The sequence below is a fragment of the Rhipicephalus sanguineus genome, chromosome 7, assembly GCF_013339695.2.
Source record: "Rhipicephalus sanguineus isolate Rsan-2018 chromosome 7, BIME_Rsan_1.4, whole genome shotgun sequence".
Lineage (NCBI taxonomy): Eukaryota > Metazoa > Arthropoda > Arachnida > Ixodida > Ixodidae > Rhipicephalus > Rhipicephalus sanguineus.
Genome location: NC_051182.1, coordinates 146,655,274 through 146,680,278, shown reverse-complemented (window position 1 = coordinate 146,680,278; position 25,005 = coordinate 146,655,274). Strand labels below are relative to the sequence as shown.

General features: G+C 47.4%; 1 protein-coding gene across 2 annotated transcripts in view; it reads left to right on the top strand.

Annotated features, from left to right (window-relative positions):
- Nucleotides 1-25,005, top strand: part of LOC119400202 (uncharacterized) — a 366,922-nt gene that overhangs the window by 40,142 nt on the left and 301,775 nt on the right. For both annotated transcript variants that reach the window (XR_007416976.1, XM_037667205.2), the window contains exons 2-6: nucleotides 20,663-20,743; nucleotides 21,594-21,659; nucleotides 22,855-23,006; nucleotides 23,564-23,681; nucleotides 24,819-24,954. Coding sequence is in view for 1 of the 2 variants with exons in the window: in XM_037667205.2 (XP_037523133.1) it covers nucleotides 20,663-20,743; nucleotides 21,594-21,659; nucleotides 22,855-23,006; nucleotides 23,564-23,681; nucleotides 24,819-24,954 (553 nt within the window). In the remaining variant the exon portion in view is untranslated. The remainder of the gene's footprint in view (nucleotides 1-20,662; nucleotides 20,744-21,593; nucleotides 21,660-22,854; nucleotides 23,007-23,563; nucleotides 23,682-24,818; nucleotides 24,955-25,005) is intronic.

Genomic DNA, 25,005 nt, shown 5'->3' with positions numbered 1-25,005 from the left:
GCGAAGCCAAAGCCATATCCGCGAAGCCAAACAGAGAAACCGCGAGGAACCAAGAAACAGCTATAAAGCTATACAGCGGCGATCAAATCTTTATTTGCCCTGCAGCACACGTGGTAACCCACATGGCGTACATAGTAGTCGACGGCGCATGCTCAGTTCCACATATGGCACAGTATAAACAGACGGGACTTGTATATACGAGCAGCAGACGAGACCACAGGTGCTGACCGATAAGACAGACGGCGTATCGTCTGCTTCCGGGTGCCGCGCGCAGACACGCACTTTATATATGTGTTTATTTTTGTTTTTTTGTCTTTTTGCGCAGTACGCTCGCATCGCGGAAGAAACGGGAACCGCTTAAATACAAAAGACACAAGAGGGCGGTAGATCTATAGAGCACACACACATACGCAAATGGAATTAAATCGACCATACACTGGCGGACCACGGTAGATTTTAGAGAAGATCCGATGCCGCCGCGCGGCTGCCGCCTGCTAAAAGCGGTGTCGTCTGCTTCAAGCCAGCGAGCAGTATTTCACGCGGCTCCCGGGCTTCCTTCAGTTACCGTTTGAATCCAATAGAAAGATAGAAAACAAAGAAAAGATGGCGCGTGGAATCTCGTTCCGAAAGCGCAGGACGCAGCCGATATATCTCGACTTGAATCGCGAACACGCCCTTGATGGCGGTCCTGTGGAGAACCTTCAATCGACAGATCGAGAGAGTTTATCGAAGGGAAAGAAAAGATACTAATAAAAAGAACGAACCGAAGCATATGCGTGCTCTGAAGACTGCGAGAGGCTAAAATAAATGAACCCCTGATGTTTAGAAGAGTGCAGATAATACGCGCGCATGCGCAGAATACCGCCGACAGCCGGTGCTCCCCATATTACACGTATATAAATATCTAAAATAAACCGAATATCGCCGGTAATCAACCCAAAATGGGGGAACTGAAATCGAACGGCCAGGTATTATGGGCCATGGGGGAACGGGCGAGTAATCTATTCGGATGGAAGCTCCCACGTGACCCGACCCACGTGACCGACCGACTGACTGAACGAATGAGGAAGACGGTCAAGGGATATATAACCGGGCTCCCGGACTACACAAATATTTAAAGACGTCCCACTGTGTATAGATAAAGCGCGCTGCATGCATGCGTACCACGGTGCAGTCAGTGCCCCCGCCACGTCTATCTTCACCCTAATATGCCATACGTGACGTCACGAATCCTCCCCCTCCCCCCCCCGCTCCGCCCTCCTTTCCCGGAACACTATATGCAATAACTTATACAGTATTTTGCGCGTCTATAGATGTATACAAACGCGATGGTCCACTTTGCCGCGTTCTTGGTATACGAAGGCGTTTGCTACGATGACATCATCCAAGACATGGCTATAGGCTTACCTTTACAGCGAAATTTTTGCATAGTATTTGTTTTTGTCGACAGCTGTTATCAGTGAACGCCATGCCGAATGGCTAATGTATCGAGGGAGAGTGAAATAGAGGATCTTTAGTAGTTCCTGTGCAATCCCTGCGGAAGCGATGAAATCCTAAAAGACATCACATTCGTGGAACGCTAATGCTTAATGTTTAACATTATATTTGAAAGTAGCTATCAAAATTTGCCGCAGCCGAGTAGTTTAGTGAGCTTCTGAGGGGCGCTGCTTTCTTGTCCGAAGCGATAATTCGAATCTGAAAAAAAAAAAAAGGCTTGACAACTTATCTTATAGCCTCTTATCTTCTTATATTGAGCCAACCGACTTCGTCTGTACGCGCTATCTTTGTTGTACGAGCTGTACTTTCCTTTCTTTCTTTTTGTTTTGTTTTCTGGTTTCTCTGGTGCGGCACTGGATAACCTGCACACCGTCGTCTTTCCGCACGTCCTTTCGGTCTTGCTATAACTTTCATTTTTTTTTTGTGTGTGTGTGTGTTCTTATCTTTGATATCTTTTTTTTTTTGTTTCATTTAACTTCGCGCTTGTCTGGTTCGGTCCAGCGGTGTCGACGCATTGTCGACGTAGCTGGAAGCGTTGAAAAAAAAAAACGAAAAATACAAATATAGGATGTCTGAGAAGAGGTGAAGAAAAATGGGGAGGGGGGGTGGTGGTGTTGCGTACACGGGGTGTAGTGCCGCGCATACAACGCCCTGTACATAACGTAGTGTGCGTTCCACGCCCAACTAGCGGCACGTCGGCGCTTGTTTCTTTGTTTTTCGCGAGATTTCTCTGTCTTTAAATTGCTGGCGCGTCGCCTTAAGCGCTTACTGCGTGCACAATTGCGCCTATTTCCCCTCTTCTGCTTTGTTGTTGTTGTTGTTTTTTGTCGTCTGCTCTTTCTGTCGCGTCGTGCCTTAACGCGCTATGTCGTCGTCTGCTATCTTCTTGTGTTTTGTCTCTTTCGCTGCCTTAACGTGCTATGTCGCCGTCTGTTGTCTTGCCAGTGCGTACGTCTGCTGTCTTGTTTTTTTTTTTTTTGCTTTTTCTGAACAACACAGGGCGGCAGCAATTCTTGCCGTTGTTGAGACATCGCGTTGAAAGTGTACGGTGAAAACAAGAAAAGATAATAATAATATGCCGAGGCAAATAGGAAGTCCTTAAGGCAGTGCCTCTAGCAACGCTTTCGCACCGGATAGCAACAATGCGTTGTGCAAAGGCGCCCGAAGCGTCACCCCGAGCAGCTGGTTCCTTTCTTTGTTCACTGTTGAAAGTTTACGGCTTTGTTTTGCTTAGCGCCATTTCCTTTTACCTCCGCGGTATTTGCCTTGCGTTTACTTTCCGGTCACGTGTTCTCCTTGTTTCCGCTTCTTCATCTTCTTTCCCCTTTCGTCTGCTACAGTCTGCGTACTTTTTAGTACTCCTCTTCTTGCTAATCTTACGCGTTTGTTACGTTTTGAGCGCTTAGCGCTTGTTTTTTGTGCTCCCCGTTTCCGTCCGTATGTCGACATTTTGTTTTTTTCTTCCGTTCTGCGTATACGTTCTCATTTTTTCCAAGTCGTCTGCTAGTTTGTGTCGCTTTCAGGTACAACAACCCCCCCCCCCCTCCCCAGTATTTGTTTCTTGTTTGCTTAGGAACTGCATTTCGCTTTCGGTTATCTGCACTGCCGCTGGTTAGCCTTATCTTGTCTCATATTTCAGCCATTGTTATGTGCAACGTTTTTCTAAATTCGTCTCTAGCTGGTTCGGCGGCTTTCTTCCGTTCCGTGGTGTTTTTCTTTAGTTCCCTAGCTGGTGTTTTGGCACAAACACTGCTCCAAACAATGCACTTCCGCTCCCTCTTGCTTCATCGCACCGCCATTGTACACTGCATTCCTTGCTGTGTTTCTTAACTCCCCTTTCACGGCTCTGACGGTGTCTGCATTGTTGCCTCCTTCTAATTCGCCCCGCCCTGGCGTCCATATTTGCACTGTGCGCCCTTCCTGTATTCCTTACATAAGCGAACAAAGAAAGGACCAATGCACGCGCAATCTCCTCTCGCCCTTTTCTACGGTGTCAGAGTTCTCACCTACCCGTTACGGACAGTTACCCAGGCTGGACCGTTTCTCTTGCAGTGCACTGCCCTCTCCTCTCTGACGTCACACCTCGCTGATGTTTCACTCTCTCGCCCCTGCGATCTCACGTTTCACGCTTCCCTCGCCGTGCACCCCCCTCCAACCTCCATTCTCGCCCGAGACTCCTTAAAACCGTGCAGTGAATGTGACTTGGATGCCTTGGGTACCTTGGGTCAGCTATGCATATAGACGGCCTGTTGCGTGTGCAGTAGGATACATTCCTAAAGGGAACGCCAGTTTTGTATTCAGTCTTTCGTCTCCGAAAAGCCTTCTCATTTTGAGGAAAATGGCGGCTCATTTGATGCACAAGGCAGACATTGGCAAGATACCTAGGCCGACGCCTTCTTTTGCGATAGTGGCGTTTAGAGGGCGCTGCATTGCAGTTAACGCTCCCTTTTTGACGGTGTAGCTTACTATATTTAGACAAATGTTAATAATAATCGTTCGGGGTTCTACGTCCCAAAATGACGATACGATTACGAGAGACGCCGTAGTGGAGGGCTCCGGAAATTTCGACCACCTGGGGTTCTTTAACGTGCGTCTAAATCTAAGAACAGGGGCCTCTTAGCATTCTTCCTTCATCGAAATGCGGCCGCCTCGGCCGGGATTCGGTCCCGCGACCTTCGGGTCATCATTCAGGCTCCATTACTGCTAGACCACCGCGGCGGCTGTTTAGACAAATGTTGCAGGCAACATTCTGGAAAGTGTATTGGTACATTGGAGGCCATGTGGTCGTAGTGTGGACTGTGCCGTGTCGGATATTTGCTGGCTCGGATTCATTCTTGATTCTTTCGGCTGTCATTGGCTTACGGACATTCCCGCCTGTGGTGCTATTCTGGTTACTGTCAAAATCAGCCATCTTGTGAAATTTCGTAATGGCGGCGTATTAAGCCAATCAAAGATGTTGTAGCAGGCCTCTAAGCCAATCACAGTTGACCACTGGCGGAATTAGACATCAAATTTGGCAATGTTCGGAATAGAACACTCCGTAATACGTTACTGGTAAACTGTTGTTGGTTGCAATGGTTTTCTGATAAGTTGGCGCAGAGGCTTGAAAGCGTTACGCAGTCGTTGCACCGTTTTCATTTTATAGTCTAAGGCAAGACGTCGTCAGGATCTCTCGCTCTCTTTCAATCCCCTTTCCCAGCTTTTTGTACTCCATTTTAATGGCGCTTGCACGTGTAAGAAAAGGGCGTTCTCCAGCTGCCAAACTGGCGGCATCTCTCGTTCCGTTCGATTTTGTTTACGTCCATATTCTCTCTTTCTCTCTCGTTCGCCTCGGCGCTTTGCGAGACTTGATGCCACGTGGAGGGGGTATGTGCGGAGAGAAGGCGAGACCGTCTCGTCTTCGTTCGCATACCGCCGTTTTTTATTATTATTTAGGTTTCACGGGATTTCTTTCCGTGTTGCCAGCAGTTACGGCGGTGCAGACACGCACGGCACCGTGGCTTCGAGTTTCTCTGTTATTTTTTTTGTTGTTTAACTTTGTTTTTTTCTATTTCTATAACACCGTTACCCGGGCACTCCCGTACATTGCGTTAAAGCTTCTTTCTCTCTCCGCCATTCTTCTTTTTTTTTTTTTCATTTGCTATATGTGCGAGTGCCCGCTGCTGTCTCCAAGCGCGCTTTTTCACGCGTCTGTTTCACGCGTCCGTGAGCGTCGCGCGTCTGCGCGCGTCTGTTTTGTGCGTGTATGTAGGTGCGTCTGTTTGTGCGCGCGTCTGCCTTACGAGTTCTCATATTTGTACGTCTGTCTGTGATCTTACGTCTGTGCACGTCTGTCTGTCTGCGCGTGTGTGTGTCGTCTGTCTTTGTGCGCGTCTTTCCACTAGATTTCGTACGTTCACGTCTGTTCGTGAACTTGCGTCTGCGCAGTCTGTTTGTTCGTCTGCTATAGTTCCCGCCCTGCGTTACGTCTGTTTGTTTGTGTGTGTATTCTACGTGTATACCCGTGAGTTCCCGTATGCGTACGTCTGTATGTAAGCGAGCGCCTGTCTCTTGACTGCGTGCGCGCGCATCTTCAGCGCGTCTCTCTCTCTCTCTCTCTGTTTGGGTGAGTGCTTATGTTTGTGTGCACAGGCTGCGGCGACGGCCTCCCCCCCCCCCCCCCCTTAACCGCGTAGCGTGGACACACACGCATGCGGCAGGCCAGCCAGCGTCGAGTAGGCAGGCGGGTGGCGGGGTCGTTGACCTAGCGTGCCGTTGGCGTTTGTGTGTGTGTGTGTCGCCGGCGGCTTGGGGTTCGCGGGGACGTCTGCTCTTGGCGTGGGTCTTCTCGGCGCGCGCTGCTGTAAGAGGAAGACGCCACCGCGAAGAAGACGAGGAGGTGGAGGGGGAAATCGAGATCTCTTCTTCCTCGTGTGTGTGCGCGTGTGTGGGACTCCTTACTTGGAGCGGCGGTACCGTCCTTTCTTCACTTGAGAAACGACGCTTATTAAGGTTTGAAGGAGCGTTAAAGAGGAATAACCGACGGTATACTGACACGTAATCTATATAAGTTGCAGAACCAGTAACTCGCGCTTATTGCGTACAATAGGACGCCTGTTTCGAAGATTGGGGAACAATAAGATATCGAAGCTAAGATTGTTATGAGTTACAGGTTTCGGTGGCGGCGGCATAGTACGCGAAAAACGACACCGGCCTTCGGAGGTGCGCCGGACGCGTGCGCGTTTGTATGCGCCGTTTCTCCAATAATTGACGCTCTGTCAATTGTGGGCTCGACGGCGATAGCCGTTTTTGATATGGCAGTCTGATCTCTTATCTAGATAACTTGTCATTTAACGGTGCCACATTTCATTGCTGCGTGGGTATGAACGCGTGACCGTCGTTGTTGCCTTAGCAGCTGATGTGTGGCGCCGGCGATGAATGTCCAATTCCCGGCATGGAGCAAGGAAGCAGTCAGGAGGGAGCATTGCGAAAGAAAGAAAGAAAAACACGTCAGGCACGCACACGCTAAATTTCACTTTCCCCCATTTTCTCGATTGGTGCAACGGCTTACGATTTTTTTTCTTTGTTTGACTACACGAGCATTCGAAGTTTCGACTTCATTTAATCCATCCTCGACAGTGAACCCTGCACCACGGCCTCCGAGATTCGCACATCGCTCCGCTCTTCCCGATCTCGGAGGTCGTATACCCCTGTCACACGGCAAATCTAATGTCATTTACAGCTAATGTCATTCGTTTGTAATGGCATTTGTTTGCTGTCACACGGGGAAACTAATGCCATTCGATGAAAATGACATTTCCTGTCGAATGAGTTCCCGAAACACATTCGCATTCGATTTCGGACCGAATGCGTAGTCTCGACGCCAGGGACCTTTTAGGGAGATAACTGTTGACTTATGTATGACTTTGTATGTATGTATGTATGTATGTTTGTATGTATGTATGTATGTATGTATGACTTATGTATGTTGACTTTTGTAATTCGTAAATATCTTATTATTTACTAGATTAACTTATTACTGGTTTGATCACGTAACAGCACGCGCGAAAGTTTCTAAAAGAAAGTTACTCTCAACTACAGCGGCTTGTCGCCGGCCATGTTTCATTTGTGCTCTCTTGTTGTTGCCCGTATCGCGGGTGTTGGTCGTCCGATTGCACGTCTTGTGGTGATCAAGGTGGTGACTACACGAATTAGCTGTCGCCGTCTCATTTCTGCAGCCGGAGTGTCAGTCGCGCTCGCACGTTTTAACTGTACCAACGCCCGGTCATATCGTCGGCCATGTTGGTTTTCGATTAGTTCTTGGCTTGACTTCTTTTGTGTCGTACAGCTGTGGCAAGTTGTGTAAAACGGCTGCGTTTATATTTTTCGAGCAGCTTTTTAGTGATAAAAAATTATTTTCGAGGATACACGCATGTGAGATGCAAGTTTTAATATATTTTTATTTCTCCCAACGTCACGGCTCAGGAGGGCTAAGGTCATGGTCATCATTTTAAAATGACATTTGTTTTCGTCGTGTGACAGCAGGAAGGTAAAATGACATTAAGTTCACCTAATGTCATTTGTTGTAATGACATTTGATTTGCCGTGTGACAGGGGTATTACTTGTACCTTTTTTTTTTTGTTTTGTTTCCTACTACGCGCCCTCGTTGTGGTATAGGGTGGGTAGGATTGTTGTGGCGCGCCGCCGCGGATCAAACAAACCGCACAGCTTATCCGTGTACGCGGAGCGCAAAAGCAGTACACACACATATGTACCGTGTACACGGCGTTGCAGAGAGCTGCCAGCGCAATTTCCTCATCACATCGACGACTGTCGTTGACGTGTGGTGGCGCGCTGTCGGTGCACGGTTCTTCGCGTTGCTCTCTGATCCCGTTCAGGTGGAAAGGAAGGGAGGACGCATTGCCCGCCTTTTTTTTTTCTTTCTCTCTCTCTCTTACGGTCGGTTACAACCTAAGAATAAAAATGGCAGCTCCGTCCATGAGAATTTGCCTAAATGCTCCATCCAATAGCGTTCGCCCATTTTCGTGGTCTCGGCTGTATCAGATGGCTGACTTTCCTCATACAAATCGACGCTTGTGTCGCTGGTTTTAGGTCGGAAACTTGAACGTCCTGTTAAGCTTCGTCGGGGATTCTGACAACGCTACTCTGCCTAACGTAACGTTTTATGTGGTAACGACGAACCTTTAACTCCTAATATGCGCAGTGTTTACATTATCCGAGGAAAAGTAGTTACGGTTCGAGTGGAAACCAGCTAGCACGACTGTCTCTCACAGCTGAAGGGCAGGCGCGCCGCGGTTCTGTGTGGGCGGAGCTTACGTTTTTTCTTAGGTTGTAATCGAGTATAGTCTCCGCCTTCGCAAGAAACAACGGCCAATTAACTGCGTCGTCTGCTGCTTCTCCGCCTTCTGTTGACTCCATGGAGGAAGGCAAAGTTAGGAGAGAACATTGCGCGGTGCGATTGAAGCCTGCTGCGTCGGCCCAACACGTGACCAAAACGTCAGAGCTCGCGGTAGGTTTTAGTACAGTCGTCGGCTGTTGAGATCATTGCTCTGACTACTGCTCTACTGCTACAGTATTCTAGCCACTGTACTACTGCGCGGCCATAGATATATGCTTTCGACAGCAGACGGCTCGCCATTAGACGGCGCAGGCGGCAATACGCGGTTGCGTGGTCCGTATTGTTTTGTGGCCGACTGTAATGTCTCGTTGTCGTATCTCGATTGTTAACGCTTGCTAACTCTTCCGCGAAGAGGCATACGTGTGCCCTTTCCCAAAACACTTACTAAATGCAAAATTTCACGTAGCCGAGTCCGTCAATCTGGCAGGTGTGTAGAAAGACTTCCCCACACCGAGCACGGCATCGGAAGTTTCGAACCTCAGCGCTGAAACGCTAAAAAAAAATGTGTGGCATTGAAAAAAAAAAAGAAAAACACGCAGGTGTTCTCTTTCATACGTACCCGGGCTGTACACGCTGCTTTCTCGCTTGCAGAGCGCATATTTATCCGCCGTTTGTCGTCTGCTGCAAAGCTCTCGGCAGGCAATTGTTTCGCTTCCTCGATCGCGCGTGTGTACCGTGCGCCTGTCTTTGTCTTAATTTTTTTTTTTGTCGACGCCATTGCGACGTTATCGTTAGACGCGCGGCCTTTTCTGTTCCTGCCCTCCCTGGCGTTGTCGTCGTTGCGCGGTAGCTGCTGCTGCCCAGAAAGGGCGTGTGTGTTGTTTCCCCTTCACGAAGTCGTCAACGTGGACGACGTATACAACGCACCCGGACAGAACGTGCCAAATGTCCTCGCCGTGTCGTCTACTTCTTCTTCTTCTTCTATTCGTCGTCCTCGCTTGGCGAGGCACGCCTTCGCGTCACCCTCCCACCGACGACGACGTCCATTTGTTATTCCTCTTCTTCTTCGTCCTCTTCCTCCTCGCGTGTCGCCCACATTACATTCCCTCCCGCGCGCACCGACCGGTGTTGCGTTGTGTAGCTACCTACGTGACTGTTTGTTTGTTGTTTGTTTACTTGCTTACTACGCGCTCGTTGAGACGATGATGAGATGTGTTTGTTTTGCCCGAGCAGCGACCACGACGACGAGGAAGTGCACGGCGGCGGGGGCGGGAAATGGAAATAAAAATGGAGGGACGGCTGGTGGCGACATCTGGCGGTGACTCTTTGCACTTCGGGCGTGCCGGTGGCCCCACCGTGGCGCACCTGTGCGCGTTTTGTTTTTGTTTTGTTTTTTATCGACGTCACTGCTCTGAACATCCAAGCCTGCCCTTCTGCGTGCATTCACGCATTGAAATGCGTTGTGAGTGTACAGTGAAGCAGTGCACTGCTTGTGTTTAAAGGGACACTAAAGAGAAAGAACGAATCGGTTTAGATCGATAAATTGTGCTCTGAGAACTCTAATGTCGTTAATTTCGCCATCATAGGTTTATTAATAGAGGAGAAAATCAAGCTCAAAGTTTCATTTTTGAATTTCGCGCCGAAATCTCCTCGCGTGACGTCACGCATTTCAAAGTGTATTTATCGTATTTTGGCGCCATTGGCTCAACAAAATTACCCCAAACTTGGCATGTTAAGTCTATGGCCCCCTCAGAGGACAGTCTACTTCGTTTTTACCGATTAGTAACTACGTATTCCCTAGTAGGCGCCGTCAAAACATGTGACGTCACGGCGAATGCTGCGGAAACTTCAAGGTGGCGTCGCCACCCACATTCTGTTTTTGCGCGTTTTCTCGCTTACTAAGCGTCTTCTCGCAGCAAGCGTGGTGTTTTTGGTATCGCGAAAGAGTACTTTACTAATATGAGAAAAATCGTTTTGCTCTTAAGTCTCCCTTTAAATGCACCGACAAGCAATATTTATGGTACCCGTTTTTTTTAGCGCAGCGGAAAGCTTACCAGTCAGAGCGTCTAATCACGGTGCGGTAACGCGGAAAACGCCGTGTAACATTTATATTCTGTTTCGATCTGCGCCGACCGTGAAATCATATACAAACATGTTGCAAACAGTGGGAGGTGAGCTCGAGGGCGCTTCGTGTTTGTGCGTGGCGGTTTGCTGCGCATGCGTGCACTCTGCGCGCTTGCGTCACGTTCGACATGTCCCAGTAGTTGCCGCGAAGGCAGCGCCGCTTCTAAGAGTGCAACTCTATTTACCACGTAATATCATCTGGGGTTTAACGTCCCAAAACCACGATATGATTGTGAGGGACGCCGTAGTGGAGGGCTCCGGAAATTTTCGAACCCCTGGGGTTATTTAACGTGCACCTAAATCTAAGTACACATTCCTCAAGCATTTTGCCCGCCATTGAAAATGCTGCGGCCGGGATTCGATCCCGCGACCTTCGGGTCAGCAGTAGAGCACCATAACCACAAGACCACCGTGGCGGGTAAAAGGATGCTTGAATCTGTCACTATAATGCGCGGTCTTTTCATTTTCACCAGGATCTACTCACACGTTCTGGCGAGTTATCGGTCGCTATAAATAGTCTTTTTTATTATTTATTTATTCAGGGCAGTGTATTCCGGGACCTTTGCGCGCGTGCGCTTTCTGTACGGTGTATGATGACTACTGGCCGAATTAAACCTGTGTCGAGCAGCTTCATTCCTTAGTTGTAGCTACCGTAACACCCTTGCGCTGTACCTCAGCTCTGGCTATAAAGTTGGCTAAGGTTGGCTGAATGATGTATGGCGTTGGTGAACTGTCGCTGCGCAACGTCCTTCACGACTTCCTGTACCAGTTTATGATTATAATTACTATTTAAACAACACGTAGCGTGCCCAATTGCTAACACTATAAATAGGGGTCCATTTTTTAAATTCCACTGAAATCTCACGACGTGCTTTAGTTAGGTGGTTGTCGGTCGCTTTATGTCTATACATGTGATGAATTAACGTCTTTTTCAGTTGTTTTCGCCTTCTAGCGCCATAAAATTATCGATATATATATATATATATATATATATATATATATATATATATATTATATATATATATATATATATATATATATATTCATTTGTAAATATAACTCGATCCACAGATCGCGATAGCCTGCTTGTGTTAAGACATGTTGATTCCCTCTCGAACATCTGCCACACTTACCTGACGCTGCGGGAACCGTGAATGGTTACGCAGCAAGTGTAATGATAATAACGTTTATAATAATAATAATAAGAATAATGATGATGATAAAGGGAGAACACGTCACAACCCGCACTGGTATTGTCCTGTTGGGCACGTGTTTGTGTGCGTGTTTGTGGCGTGTTTTGTTCCATAGTGTCACATTCTGTTCTTGCAACTCATTCATACTGCATATCTGAGACACAATGTACGTGCGAGCGCGTAGTCAATATATAGACTAAAAAAAAATGAACAAGAAAAAGACCAACAACTCGCGTGCGTAAAGGCCCCTTTATCCGCAGATTGCCATCTCCATGCACCCTAACCCTGCCTATTTAAAGAAGGCTGAAAGATTCTTTTGCCGCGGCTCGGTGGAGCTTAGTCGGTGTGGTAGCCGATCCGCAAAGGAATCCACACGTGAGGTAACGGTTGCAGACGACAACGATATACGGTTTACGCGCGAGCGTTATAGAGCGTTACGCTCTGGTAACGTGCGCAACAGACGACAACGATTATAAAAGGAAACACAGTGAATGCAAGCAGAAGCGTGAAGTTAGCCAGACGAGAAGATATGCGTTTTCGTTCCGGTAGAGTGCGCGCGCGTAGCAGACGACAATGCAGACGACAACAGCAGAAGCGCGAAGTTATGCCTGTAGTCAGAGACTCGCGTCTAAGAGCGTGCGATGGGCGTACGGTGTGCGTATTGTGTGCGTACCGTTCCGCTCCGCTGTTGTAATAACCTCGAGCGGCGCTAGAACTGAACGGCACGAAAAAAAGAAAAGTAGACACAGTGTGTGTGGAGCGAATAATACGCATGTGACACGCACAGCTTGTGTGTCAGTTGTGTGCGTTCTGGTTTGGTGATCGCCGATCCAGGCGCCATTAAAAGTGGGGGGCGATGTACAAAGGTGTATGCGACGACTGCCATACTAAAAAAAAAACAACAAAAAAGCTGGGAAGACAACAGTATGCATAAACAGTAACGTCCAAGACACTCGGGGCCGCAAGAAGCGTGCAATCTGTTTCTTTATATTTTGTTCTTTTCCCCTCAATACGCACGTATGCTACGTCTGGACGCCGCCGTTCCGTTCCATTCCACGGTCGCGGATTCGCTCCAGTTGCCTCACTTGGCCCTGTTTCCGCGCTTCTTTAGCGGCTTCTTCTTTCTTTCTTTTATTGCGCTCTATTATTATTGCCGTTATGACTATCATCATTGTGCGTCGGCTCGTCTCGTCCCGTCGCTCTCGTTTTATTATTGTTATTATTATTCTAGTTTTACCGTTCCACCTTTTAGAAACCGTCGTGAGAGGTTTCGTCGGGATCGTCTGCTTCGGGGAGAGATGGCGGCGGCATCGCTGTAGGTATAGCTTGCGTTTTGAGATGTTTGTTTCATATTTCGCTTACTTCTTTTCCTGCGCGGCCTCGTGACCTTGAGACGACTCGTGCCGCCGAAGAAGAGGACAAAAAAAAAAAAAAACATACACTTCGTCGCTCACGGGGCGGCGCTAGGTTCGTGAGGAAACAAGACAGACGCATGCGCATCGAGAGCACGTCTGCTGCGATCAAGCGGCAGACGGTCCAGAAGAAAAGACGCCGTTAAAACGCGATGGAAAATACACAAAGAAATACAGCAGCACGCGCGCGCTTGTTCGCAGCGTGTTATACTATACGTGCGCGCGTGACGAAAGAATAGAAACAAGGGGGAATTTGGTCTTTGAAGCGGGGAGATGAAGAAGCTATGCAGAGACAAAAGAAGTCGCCCTCTGCTAGGCTGTTGAGCAGACGACAAGAAAATGGCGCCGCTTCAGCTATGCCTGCAGTCGTCTTACTGCAGTACAATACGTGTATAAGACGGAATCAGCAGCTGAAGACAAGGAAATGACTCCGTTTGGCTGTGCTTTAAGTCGTGGCGTCTTTATGTCTTTGTTGCAAGTGTGCGTAGCGTGCAAGAAGCGAGTCTATATCGTCTGCTTCGTGTCTGTCCTTCCCGACTTCTGCTAGTGCGCGCCAGAGAGCAGAAGTAAGAAAATGAAGATGTAGCAGCTAGTGAAGGATGACTGGCATCTGTGGAGCAGATGGTGAAGCGTCGGGGCTAGAAAATCACGACTTACGGCGGCTCGAGGGAGGAAAAATAAACAAATAAATGCATGCACGCATGCGCGGCAGACCCGTATGTAGTTATACTGGGAGGAAATTCCCGAGTAAGACGCGACGCGCGCGCAACGAAGTAATGGTGGTGGCAGACGAAAACTGACTGCCTTTGGGGCGGAGACGCGCGGCGCATGTGTTTGTTCGTGAATGTTTTGTGTTTTCTTATCGGTCTGTGACCGAGCATGTATGGTGCCTTAAGCGCTGATTTCTACATCAGCAACTCCTCTGGTTGTGTCGCGGCTATACAGATTTCGGTTCGCAAAAAGAACGCCGTCTGGTGTGACGCCATCTTGTCCTGCTTCATATCACGACCCGCGGAGAAACGTACGTACACAATTTAGACGGCTGTCACAACATCAAAAAGCGCATTGTCGTTGATACGGTGACAGTTGAACGAATCCAAGACTCCTCGTTTTACACGCGTGGCCAGCACTTAAAGGGGGCACTAAAGACAAAAAACTGTTTTTTACATATTAGTAAATTATCCTTTCGCAATTCCAAATTCATCACGCTTGCCGCGAGAAGACAGTTGGTAAGCGAGAAAGCGCGCAAAAAATAAAATGCGGGTGACGACGCCGCATTGAAATTCCCGCACTAAACGTCGTGACGTCATAGATTTTAATGGCGCCTAGTAGATCCTGCGTAGTTTCTAATCAGTAAGAACAAGTACATTGCCCAATGAGGGGGCCAAAGACTTAACGAACGAAGTTCAAGAAACTTCGTTGAACCAATGTCGCCGAAAATAAGCTTCAAAATCCGTGACGGAACGTGCTACGATTTCGGCGCGAAATTTTAGAAATCGAACATTGACTTCGGTTTTGTCCTTATTAATGAACCTATGATGGTTAAATTAATGACAAATTCTCGAAGTACAACTTATCAATCTAAACCTATTCATTGCTTCACTTTAATGTTCCTCTAAATCAGAGGCGTAGCGAGAAATTTTTTTCGGGGTGGGGGGAGGGTTCAACCATTCGTTTTGTATGTTCGTGCGTGTGTTTGTATGTGTGCGTGTATATATACACATGCAAAATCGGAAAATTTCGTGGGAGGGTTCAACCCCCCCAACACCGCCCCCCCCCCCCCCCCCCCTTGGCTACGCCCCTGCTCTAAATACAATATTAATGCCAAGCTATTCAAGGAAGACGATGCTACAATGGCAACGAGTCTGGCCCGTATCTTCACCTATATTGCGCCAGCTGCGCCCTCCCACGTCAACGACGAAAAATAGACTAGATTTAGTGAGGCAATAAAGCAGACGGCGAATACGGTGGGAGGAAAAAAAAATCGTCTTTGGCACGCTGGCGGGAGATGGCGCCAGTTTGGAAACGTGCTGGCGGTCACATCAATTTAAGCTCTCTAATTACAGCGTTCAATACTTTGCTGATTTAGATTAAGGAGTAATTGTGCCCAATCAATATCTACAATATGATTGTGGCTAATCAACATTTATTTTGTCACGAAATGTAAAGAATCGAAGAAAATTGAGGCATACGCTTGAGCCAGTATGGGGGGTCGCAATTCAGTCATTATATATATCCCGTGTTCTGTTGTTTATGCTGCCGGTTGAATACGCATGAATGGGTGGTGTGTCGTGGTGCGCGTACTATGTAGGCCGTTTCTGAAATACCTGCGTGACCTTGTAAATGCTTGTGTATTTGTTGTGTCTTGACCTTGCCTCCTTGCGTGGCTCTGAATGGCATGTTGTGGGTTGCGTAGCATGAATGAATTGTGTAAAAAGGGGTGAAGGTCGTTTGTAAATGTGCGTATAACCTTGTACACGCGTACGTTTACTAACCTGCGTGTGTGTGTACCTGCACTATTGACCTTGTGGCGTCCTTGTGTGATTCATGTAATGATACGTTGTGGGCTGTGTAGCTTGAATGAATTGTGTAATAAAGTCAAGGTCGTTTGTAAATGCGTGAATAACCTTGTAAACGCATATGCTTACTAACTTGTGTGTGTACCTCCATTACTGACCTTGTGGCGTCCTTCTGACATTCGCGAATTAGCTAGCCACGCCACGGCGCTAGCAGGGAGCCTACATGAACGCTAGTACTGTGTGGTGCCTCTTCTCGGCGTCACATTGTACTAGAATACGAAGTGTGCCGCGCGCTGCATCAATCGAAGGAGCTGCCGCAGCGATGAAATTGCAGAAGGCGCTGCCGGCTGCAGGAGCGCGGTCCTGCACGTTGGTAGCGTGTTGCACGTTTGCACGTATACTGCTTTGAAGATTAGTTCTTGTTGCCTGTACTGTTGGCCGCATTGTGCTGTAGTACAGCGCGCAGCAGTGGTGGTAATCTGCGTGTGTGAGTGCATGTGTGGACCGCAATGTGTGCATGACAGCGTTTGTGACAGAAACCGTCATTTTGCGATTTTCAATATATTGACGTCGCTTCTACCATCAGCAACCTTACAGCCATAATTGCCTCATACATACTGTTTGATGGATTTCCTATAATTCCTGAACGATCGCGGACACTTTTGCGAGTCTCAAAACAATGAGATTCCAGCTGGAGCACTCGGAAGGTCTGCGTGTTAAATTACGCTCAAATGTCGGCCTGGCCGAGTAACTGAGTTCGAAGTGCAGTTTTTGGTGTCCTCGGGGGGAGGGGGGGCTCCACTCCATGCAGCTCCAAGACTGCGGCTCCGCTCCATGATGCAGCACATGACGTCACACACGCCATGGCAAAGTGGCGGTCGCCGGTGTTTACAGCCGGCGATTTCTGGGGCTTATTTTTCACTGAAATATTCTTTTACAGACTATTTTTTATATATGTACAGGCACAATAGACCCTCTACTTCTGTTTTTCGCTTAAAACCGCTAATTGTTGAGTGACCGTGCCTTGGCCTTCTAAGCAGTTATGAACTTTATACATGGACATATCAATCACTGTTTGCGGTGCAGCCAAACCTGACTCGTTTCTCCGCTCACAGGGCCGTTCTATACAACTTCCTAGAGCGCGCTTATATGTACAGTACTCACGGATTCAAACGAGACATCAAATTTTGTAGTATAACGAATGGTATGCGCAATAGCTCGAAATAGCCACGCCATGTCGCGACGAGTCTGGTCTCTAAAGGTGCTGTTGGCTCTGACCTACGCGTTCGAGTCGAAATTACGCCGATATGACCCGAACTGAAGACGCTGGAAACGAAAGTGTGTGCCTTACTTAGCCCTAAATTTTTCTATTTCAATCCGTGAGTACTACGTTCGTTGGATAGATAGGCGTTCGTATAGTGTTACGAGAATAAAAAAAAAATGTAACCAGCGCTAACTACGCGAATTACACGACAGCAACATCGCACCGCTTTTCGTTTGCATGGTCGTGGTCAAGGGTCGGACGCCGGTTGAACAATGGTATCAGGAAAAGTGTGTGTCGATTTCATGGGCGGTTCCCCTTGGTTTTTCTTTTATCGAGTCATTGGGACAGTCGGAACGAGATCTGATCAGCGCTTGGCTCGTGCACACATATCTAAGTACACGGGCCTCAATCATTTTCGCCTCCATAGAAAATGCGGCCGCCGTGGCCGGGATTCGATCCCACGACTTGCGGGTCAGCATTCAAGCACCATAATCGCTAGACCACCGTGGCGGGTTAACGAATATTTCGATGTGTTTTGTCATGGTTAATCCATCCGCTCACATTTGCGTCTCCGGTAACCCGGCGTATTAAAGGCTCGTTCACACCTCGTTCACACAGTCGCGCGACTGCTGTCGCAAACCTCTGAACCAATCAGATGCGCAGAAACAGAACGCCAGCTTATTTCACGGGGCAGTAGCAATGCGAACAGACATGAATTCAGGTGTGAACGTCGGTCGCTTTCAGTCGCTTTTTTGGTCGCCAGTCGCAAATGGTCGCGCGACCGGTGCATGTCGCAGGTGTGAATGTACCTTTATTCTGGACATCGTCGCGAATTCGCCGTCTATCTTGTCTGTTCTGATTGGCCCAAAAGGCAGCTACGGCATCCCTGATTGTTAACTTGATGAGGGCTAGCTTGTTCGTAATTAGAGCAGGGGATGCAACAGCGCGATTGGAACAAGGACTTAGTTGATCATTGCAAAGAGTGCGTCCCATGTTCGAAAGAACGAAGCTCATCGGAAGGGGAAAATCTAAGAAGGAAAGAGAAATGTTGGAGGCCTTTTGTATTCGTAATGAAGGTCACAATTGTGTCAGTTCTCCCTCTCTTCTACTATCGGAGAGAGAGCAATAAACTTCTTGAAAGAAAGATTGTGATTGTGGTTAGCGAGTGTTTGATGTGCGCATGTTTATTCTGATACTATGTATAAAAGGCTGGTTTTCTTGTAATAAACATTCAGTTGGCATTCAGCGCTTGTCCCATGGTCTTCGTTCCTCCGTTGTCCTCGTTCTAATCGCACTGTTCAATATCCTCTGCCCTGATTTGGCTTCAGATGCCAATATCGCAGAGTTCCATAAAATGGCGGAAGTTCACCACATCACTCCCGGTAATCCGCAAACGCTCGCAACTTTGCGAACTAGCTGTGGCTTTCTAGTGCTGGGGGCGCCACGGTAGCTCACTAAGCGGCGTCGTCGGTTGCACCTGTGCTCGTCGGAAGCATTGTGCAGGGGTTCACGTCGTTAACCGTACGTGCGGAACGCGTGCATGGTTGGTCTGCTTGCCTCGCGTGCGTTGCGGGTCTTCTTCATCCTCTGCTTCCTCCGCGGGTTTCCGTTTTCGGGGGATTGCGCGCTCGTGCTCGCGCGTGTGCTACTTATATGTCTTTTCTTTTTTGGTTGGCAGTAGTGGGCTTCCTGGGCATGCCGCTGTGTAACACACCGTCCTGCGTGCCACCGCTCGGGTCGGCCGGGTTGTGCTCGCTGGGGCCCGCTTCCTGCGTCGGCGGCACGGCGCATGCGTGCGTAACGGTATATGATCGGAAGGAAGGAAGAGCTGCGTAAGACAAAAGGAAAAAAATGCAAAAAGAGAGAAAGAAATAAAGCGCGCCTGGCTGCCACCGTTTCCCCCAACGTGCTGCCGGAAGCGGCATATGCACTACGTTACTCGCTTTTTATTTATTTTCTTTTTTTTGTTCACCTGTAGGTATGTGCTCGCCTGCCCCTAAAGTGCAGCAACGTGTGTGGGTATAATGTGCGTGCCCGGCGTCGTCTGCTCTGGCGTGTCGTCTGCTCGCGCGCGCCTCTAACTGCAGCCCTGTCCTCCTCATCCCGCGGTGTCGGTGGGGATTAGTGACGCGTCGCTGCGTGCGCCCCCTTAGAGCACGGCGTTTCCGCCGTGCTCTGCAATATGAGGATGTGTGTCCCGCCGTGGGAAGCTCTGTGTGTCTGTTGTGGAAGGGGGGGTTACGTTGCGTTCACAAGAGACGCGTGAAGCCCTGCCCCCCCCACCCCCGGCTGACCGGGTACAACAGAAGTGTCGAAATTCCGCGTTAGGGGGCGCTGCAGTCTGCGCGTTTTGTCGCGCGTAGGGCGCGGGCGTGACCGGTGACCCAGTCAGCTGCACGCGTCAACGGCATGCATGCAGCTCCGGTCTGGCACTGTTATGCTTTTCCCGCCACCGTCATTTTTTTACATAGAGATGTCACGCTGTCAAGAAGGCAACTGAGAATACAAAAGCAACCCTCCTCCCTCCCGCCACCAACTCTTCCTTGCGTGACGACTCGTTAGCGCTGGGTCTCACGGAAGTTGATGACGTAGGATGGAAATACAGATGAATGAGATGATAAACAAAAATGAACAGGACGTGTGTATGCATTGCGGAACTGTCGCGACACCTGCTCGTTAGCGTACGAGCAGGTGGAAGTGCGGTTGATAACGGTCTTGGCGATCGTGGGAAAACGTCCGTTCAAAGCGGGGTCTCGTATAATGCGGTTCTGTACGTCTCTGTTCCCTCCTCTCTGATTGGGGTCGTATACTGTGTGTTTTGAGGACTGCTGGTTGTAGCTGTAATATCCGCTATAGAACTGTTGTGATACTGTGGTGTCGTGTTTCTTGATTATGTCTTCTGGATGCGCTGTTTACGCGCTTACGCTTTTCCGGATCTGTTTGTTTATTTTGACAGCTTTTTCGAATTCCCTTTGCCATTGGCGCTGCTCTATGCGTTTCGTTATATGCGAACCAAATAAGTTCTAGAAACGTTGATGCGAACAGTGCCGATGATTGAGTGAAGTTCCTTGGGAAACGGAATGGTGCCATGCGTGCCACCGCTCTCCTGCATACACTAGCTGCTTAAAGAAACACTAAAGTGAAACACTGTATTATTTTAGACTGACAAATTACCCTCTGAAAACAATGCTGCCGTTAATTTCGCCACCATGGGTTCGTTATTGGAACATAAAATCAAGGTCGAAGTCTCATTTTTAAATTTCGCGCCGAAAACTCCGCAGGTGACGTCACGCATTTCAAACTGTTACTTTTTTTTGTATTTCTTCCCAATCGGCCCAACGAAGTTTTTTGAAACTTGGTGTCACAGACTCAGGGGAAGGGAAGGGGAATGAAAGATAGTGGTGTGTAGGATGTCATTGTGTCTCGTTCGCAATATACCAGTGCCGTTAGGATGGCGCAATGAACTCCCTCGAACCCCCTCCTCCCCATCCATTCCACTTCTTGTTAGCAGGGTAGGGACAACCAGGCGTCGTCCGCTACAAAGCCCGCCATGTTGATGCCCAATGGTTACACATATAAATATCAAAATTTGCTAGCCCAATTAGGTGCTTTGTTTTTTGTTCTCTGTTTTTCACAAAGATATTTCAAACGACTGAGTTGTCATATTCGTCGTTCGTGTGTTTGGCATCACTCTGAGCAAGCCTTGAACAGTCTCTATGCACATATAACACTTGTATATCTCACAGGAAAGTGTATAAATGATGAGTATTTGCACTCTCACCTTATGTCTTGTGTTTGTTCTTGTTGTGTGCAGGCCACTCGGAAGGTGTCAACCTGTGGCTACCTTTTTGTGGCCCCTGACTGGGACTTCTCGCAGGCGGTCAATCGGACAAGGGTGAGTCAAAGGGCATTTGTTTACAACACGCAAAACTTGCTTCACAAAGCATTGGGATGGGCTTCCAATGCTCCTCTCTTCTCTGAACCCGCTAGTGGAGTCACTTTACTGAAAGCTCGCTAACCATAATTTTATTCAGTAATTACACATAACATCATAATTGGAATTGAAGCCAGCCACTGCTCAAGACAGTAACAAAAAAAAAACCTCTTTGGTGCATCGTTGACAGCTACCCAAAGCTTTTGCCCATACACGCATGTTAATTAATATGTGTAGTACATGATACACAATTAAAGGAAACACTTAATTAGTATTCAAACTAACATAACACTCATTTGTATGTTCTTTGTCCCTGTGTTTTGTTTGCAAAAACTGTGAAGATGAAACTATTCCATCTAGGCTGACTCACAGTAATGGAACATAACATAAATGCACATCAACTTTTTTGAAAGAAAGGTGTTTGATTTCACGTGTTACATTTACTTCCATTGGCAAAACATTATTGCCGCACCTACATATCAGAACTAAACATCAATTGGCCTCAGTGTGCTTATTTGTCATTTCCTTCAGTTGCAAACCATATTTTAGCTTCTTGAAAAGTGTGATGAGATGGAAGCGAGGATTGTTTTCCATTTTTTTTTGTATGTGTCCATTTTACGTCACAGTGTAGGTTAAACCCACGGCTTGAATTTCAATGCAGCGCTTTCTGTTGAAAGCCTATGGGAAAGGAAGCATCTTTTTATCCTTGATTGACCATGGATGTAGCTGAACATAAGTACAAAGCACACAGACAAAGGTATGGTCAATGTCATGGTGATGACTTTTTTGCGTTGCCTTGTCCATTTTGCAGAGATGGCAGAGGCGCTGGTTCGTCCTGTACGACGATGGAGAACTGACTTACTCGGTGGATGAGCACGTGAGTGTTTCTTTCAAAATAATCGAAAGGCATGCACCTTCTAGCTGTTGTCAGTCCAACCAATGCTTGCAACTGGCAGGAGCAACTTACTGTTAACGAAGTGCCAACGCGACATTTCTAACTTCTCGTTTGGCAGTGTTAAATGAAAGCCCAAGTCCTTTAAATTCTAAAGGCAATACTGGTAAATATTGGAGGGTGCTAAGTTAAGGCGCACCATGCTGCATGTTTCTGTGATCCCGTTTCAAGGCAGGTGCCAGGAAGGAGGGCCCGTAATTACATCATTATAAATTGGCTTTCTTGATTCTTGTTAATCACTGCAGCTGCTACGCGTGAGTGGAAAAAAATGTGGTGCACATAACACTGTTGTCAGTTTTTGCTTGTGAGCAGTTGTGCTTCAGTAACCGTTGTCGTCATTATCCTAATGCATTTGACTATTGATAAATAGTGCCAAGTACTCGGAGATGAAAAAAAAAGAGGAAACAAAAGGACGGTACCCTAACTGTTAACTGCAGTCTATCAAAAGAACACATAATATAAAGCATTCACAAAACATCATCTGGAAGACAAAATATAGATGGCATAAAAGAACAGACTCAGAAGGTGTAAGCAAAAAAGAAAACAAAACGAATGATGATGCGGTTCACCTGCGAATCAAGATTGGGAGGCACCACAAAGCGTAGCTGTCTATGCATTTTTAACACATAGGGTATCTTTTACGCATCCTACAGCAACTGTTACTAGACCTCCTTGCAGTGTCGTTACATTTACTGCCCATTGACTCTCATTGATTGCTCTGTTCAATAGTCATATTTCACGTATGTGGCTTTGTCATGCCTTGAAATCCATACATCATCATCATTCAAAAGCAACATTATTTAAACTGTGAAAATAAATAGCTTACCGCTACGTGACACTGGCAAATATGGTTCCACATCGAGACGTTGCGATAATGTCAATGATGCCAGAGCTGGAATTCGGAGGCCAACTTTCGCATCAAATTAAAATAACGTAAAAGCATTCCCCAGCATTCACACTTGATTACTGTCAGCATTGTGCATGGTGTGTCAAGAAATAGCGCACCCGTTTCACATTACTGTTACACCCGCAATTGATGCAACCTGGTGCACGATTGCATACTTCGTCATGGCTTTACGTGGCATTTATAATCTGAATTGTCCGCCTTGTCCTCTTCCAGCCCAACACAATCCCGCAGGCGGTGATTGACATGACCAAAGTGGTGGCTGTGGCTCATGCCGAGGAGCTCACCGGGAACCAGTTCTCCATCGCCATCACCACTCCGGATAAGGTCCACTTTGTCAAGGGCACGGGTCGTGATGACAGCAAGTGGTAAGCGGCTCTTTGATCGATTGGCATTGTGTTAAATTTATTCTTTTACCATAGCATGTTGTCACGGTGCACAGTCACAATGATTCCATCACAGTGAATATGACAGGATTTGTCACTGTTGAGAATAGCATTCCAGTCTAATTGACTGTTACTGTCAGTGCACTCGGTTGGGCTAGTTGGTTCTGCATGACGACGACGTGGATGCACTTTGAAGACGCGGACAATAATAGGAGCCAAATCGATTTGGGAATGCGCAGGATCTCGTGTTAGTATAGCTTCATGGATGTTATCTGAGAAAGAGACACAGTTTTTGAGTGCCCAGTTATTTATTTGTAAAGTTCGAGCTGTGTGTCATGTGCTTCAGCGTATGTATGTGATGCTCCATTCGTTTTTCGAATAAACAAGCCGAAAGTTGCGCCGTGTGTCCCCTGTTGCATCTTTGTCCGCGTCTTTAGAGCGCATCGACATCGTTGACTATTACTGGTTTGTCGTTGACTATTACTGGTTTGTCACATAACACTGAAGTTTGTGATGCTGGATTATGCAATCTGTTGCAGGTGGTTTGACGTGCTGTCCCAGTTTCCGAGCAACATGGTGCGCAACAAGAACAAGCACAACGCCTGCAACCTGGCACTCGCCAAGTCTGCACCATCCGTCAACATCCTCTCGTGTCAGGTTAGGGAAGCTTAGCTTAAGCATTTGCTCCATGCGGTTAAGTTTGGAACGCACTTGTTGACGGGTTGTACGAATGACATTGATTTCTTAGATGTAGAAACTTAATTTGTACATATACTTCTTCACCAGCATCGGGTGTTTCACAGGTTCACATGCTCCAGTATAGTAAACAGGTTTAAATATTCAAGAACAAGTGTTGCATAAAGCAACACAGCAGGAAACATCTTATTGTTGATCAGTTTTGATTTTGAATATTGAGTTCCTGGCTGAATTTATTCGGCTATCACTCGGTAACAGGCAGCAAGCATAATTTGGCAAATTGGAGCGGCAACAGAGTACGAAGGGCGAGCATTTTGGCTTCCGACTCGTTTTATTTTCAAGTTACGGCCAAGATGTGAAACACCTGCGTGCATTATTCTTGGATGCGGTGATATCGTGAAAGTAACAAAGAGCAAAAGCAGTGTAAATCTCCGGCTTGGGGTGAAGCTCCCTTTAAGTGCTCATAATCTTCACTCACAAACTCTCCGGTAAGCATTTGTTTTCTTTTCAGTGAGGCTATTTATTATCGGTGTACTTGGGCACTTCGATGAAAACCATACACTTCCGTTGGGTATTCACTGTATGTCTCCGCCTGGACAAGCAAGCAAAGATGAGGTTCACAAAGTGGCATTGTCAATGACTCTCCACGCAGGACTGTACAGCCTGCTCTGGAGGAACAACAAATGTTCAAGAATGGGATGAAGGCACTGCGATACTGCCACCACTTTATCAACTTCATCTTCTTTCACTCCATAGCTTCTGAAAGTGCAAAAAAACAAAAAAAAACATGACACCATGAAAGAAGAACGCAGGACATAGTATCGCATTTTCTTGCACTTTCGGAAGCTATGGATCAATGCGAACTAGCCTGATTCCAGTGTTTGTCAAGTTCTCTCGCTCGTCCATACGTCTATATACGGCAGTATTTCTATGTCTCACTCTTACGGGTTTCAGGAAAGAGTCTATTATGATGAGGAATTTTATGTGTTCTGAAAATGCCATGTACTATAAATTTAATTCATATTCTACATGAGACCTGGTATGGGGTTGCCTTGTAGATGTGTGAAGCTTAAGTGAAATTTCTTCACGTGATTGCAGAAGCAGTATGAAGATCATGGACTCGGGAACCGGGAGAACTACCGCAACGGAAGCATAGACGCTCAACCTACGCAGCAGTCGCTGGAGATTCGGAGCAACGGAACGACGAACTCAGTCTCAACGAACAACCGCGAGGGTACTGAAGATGCTTCCTTGTTTTCCACCTTTGCGCAAAAGTGATATTGCA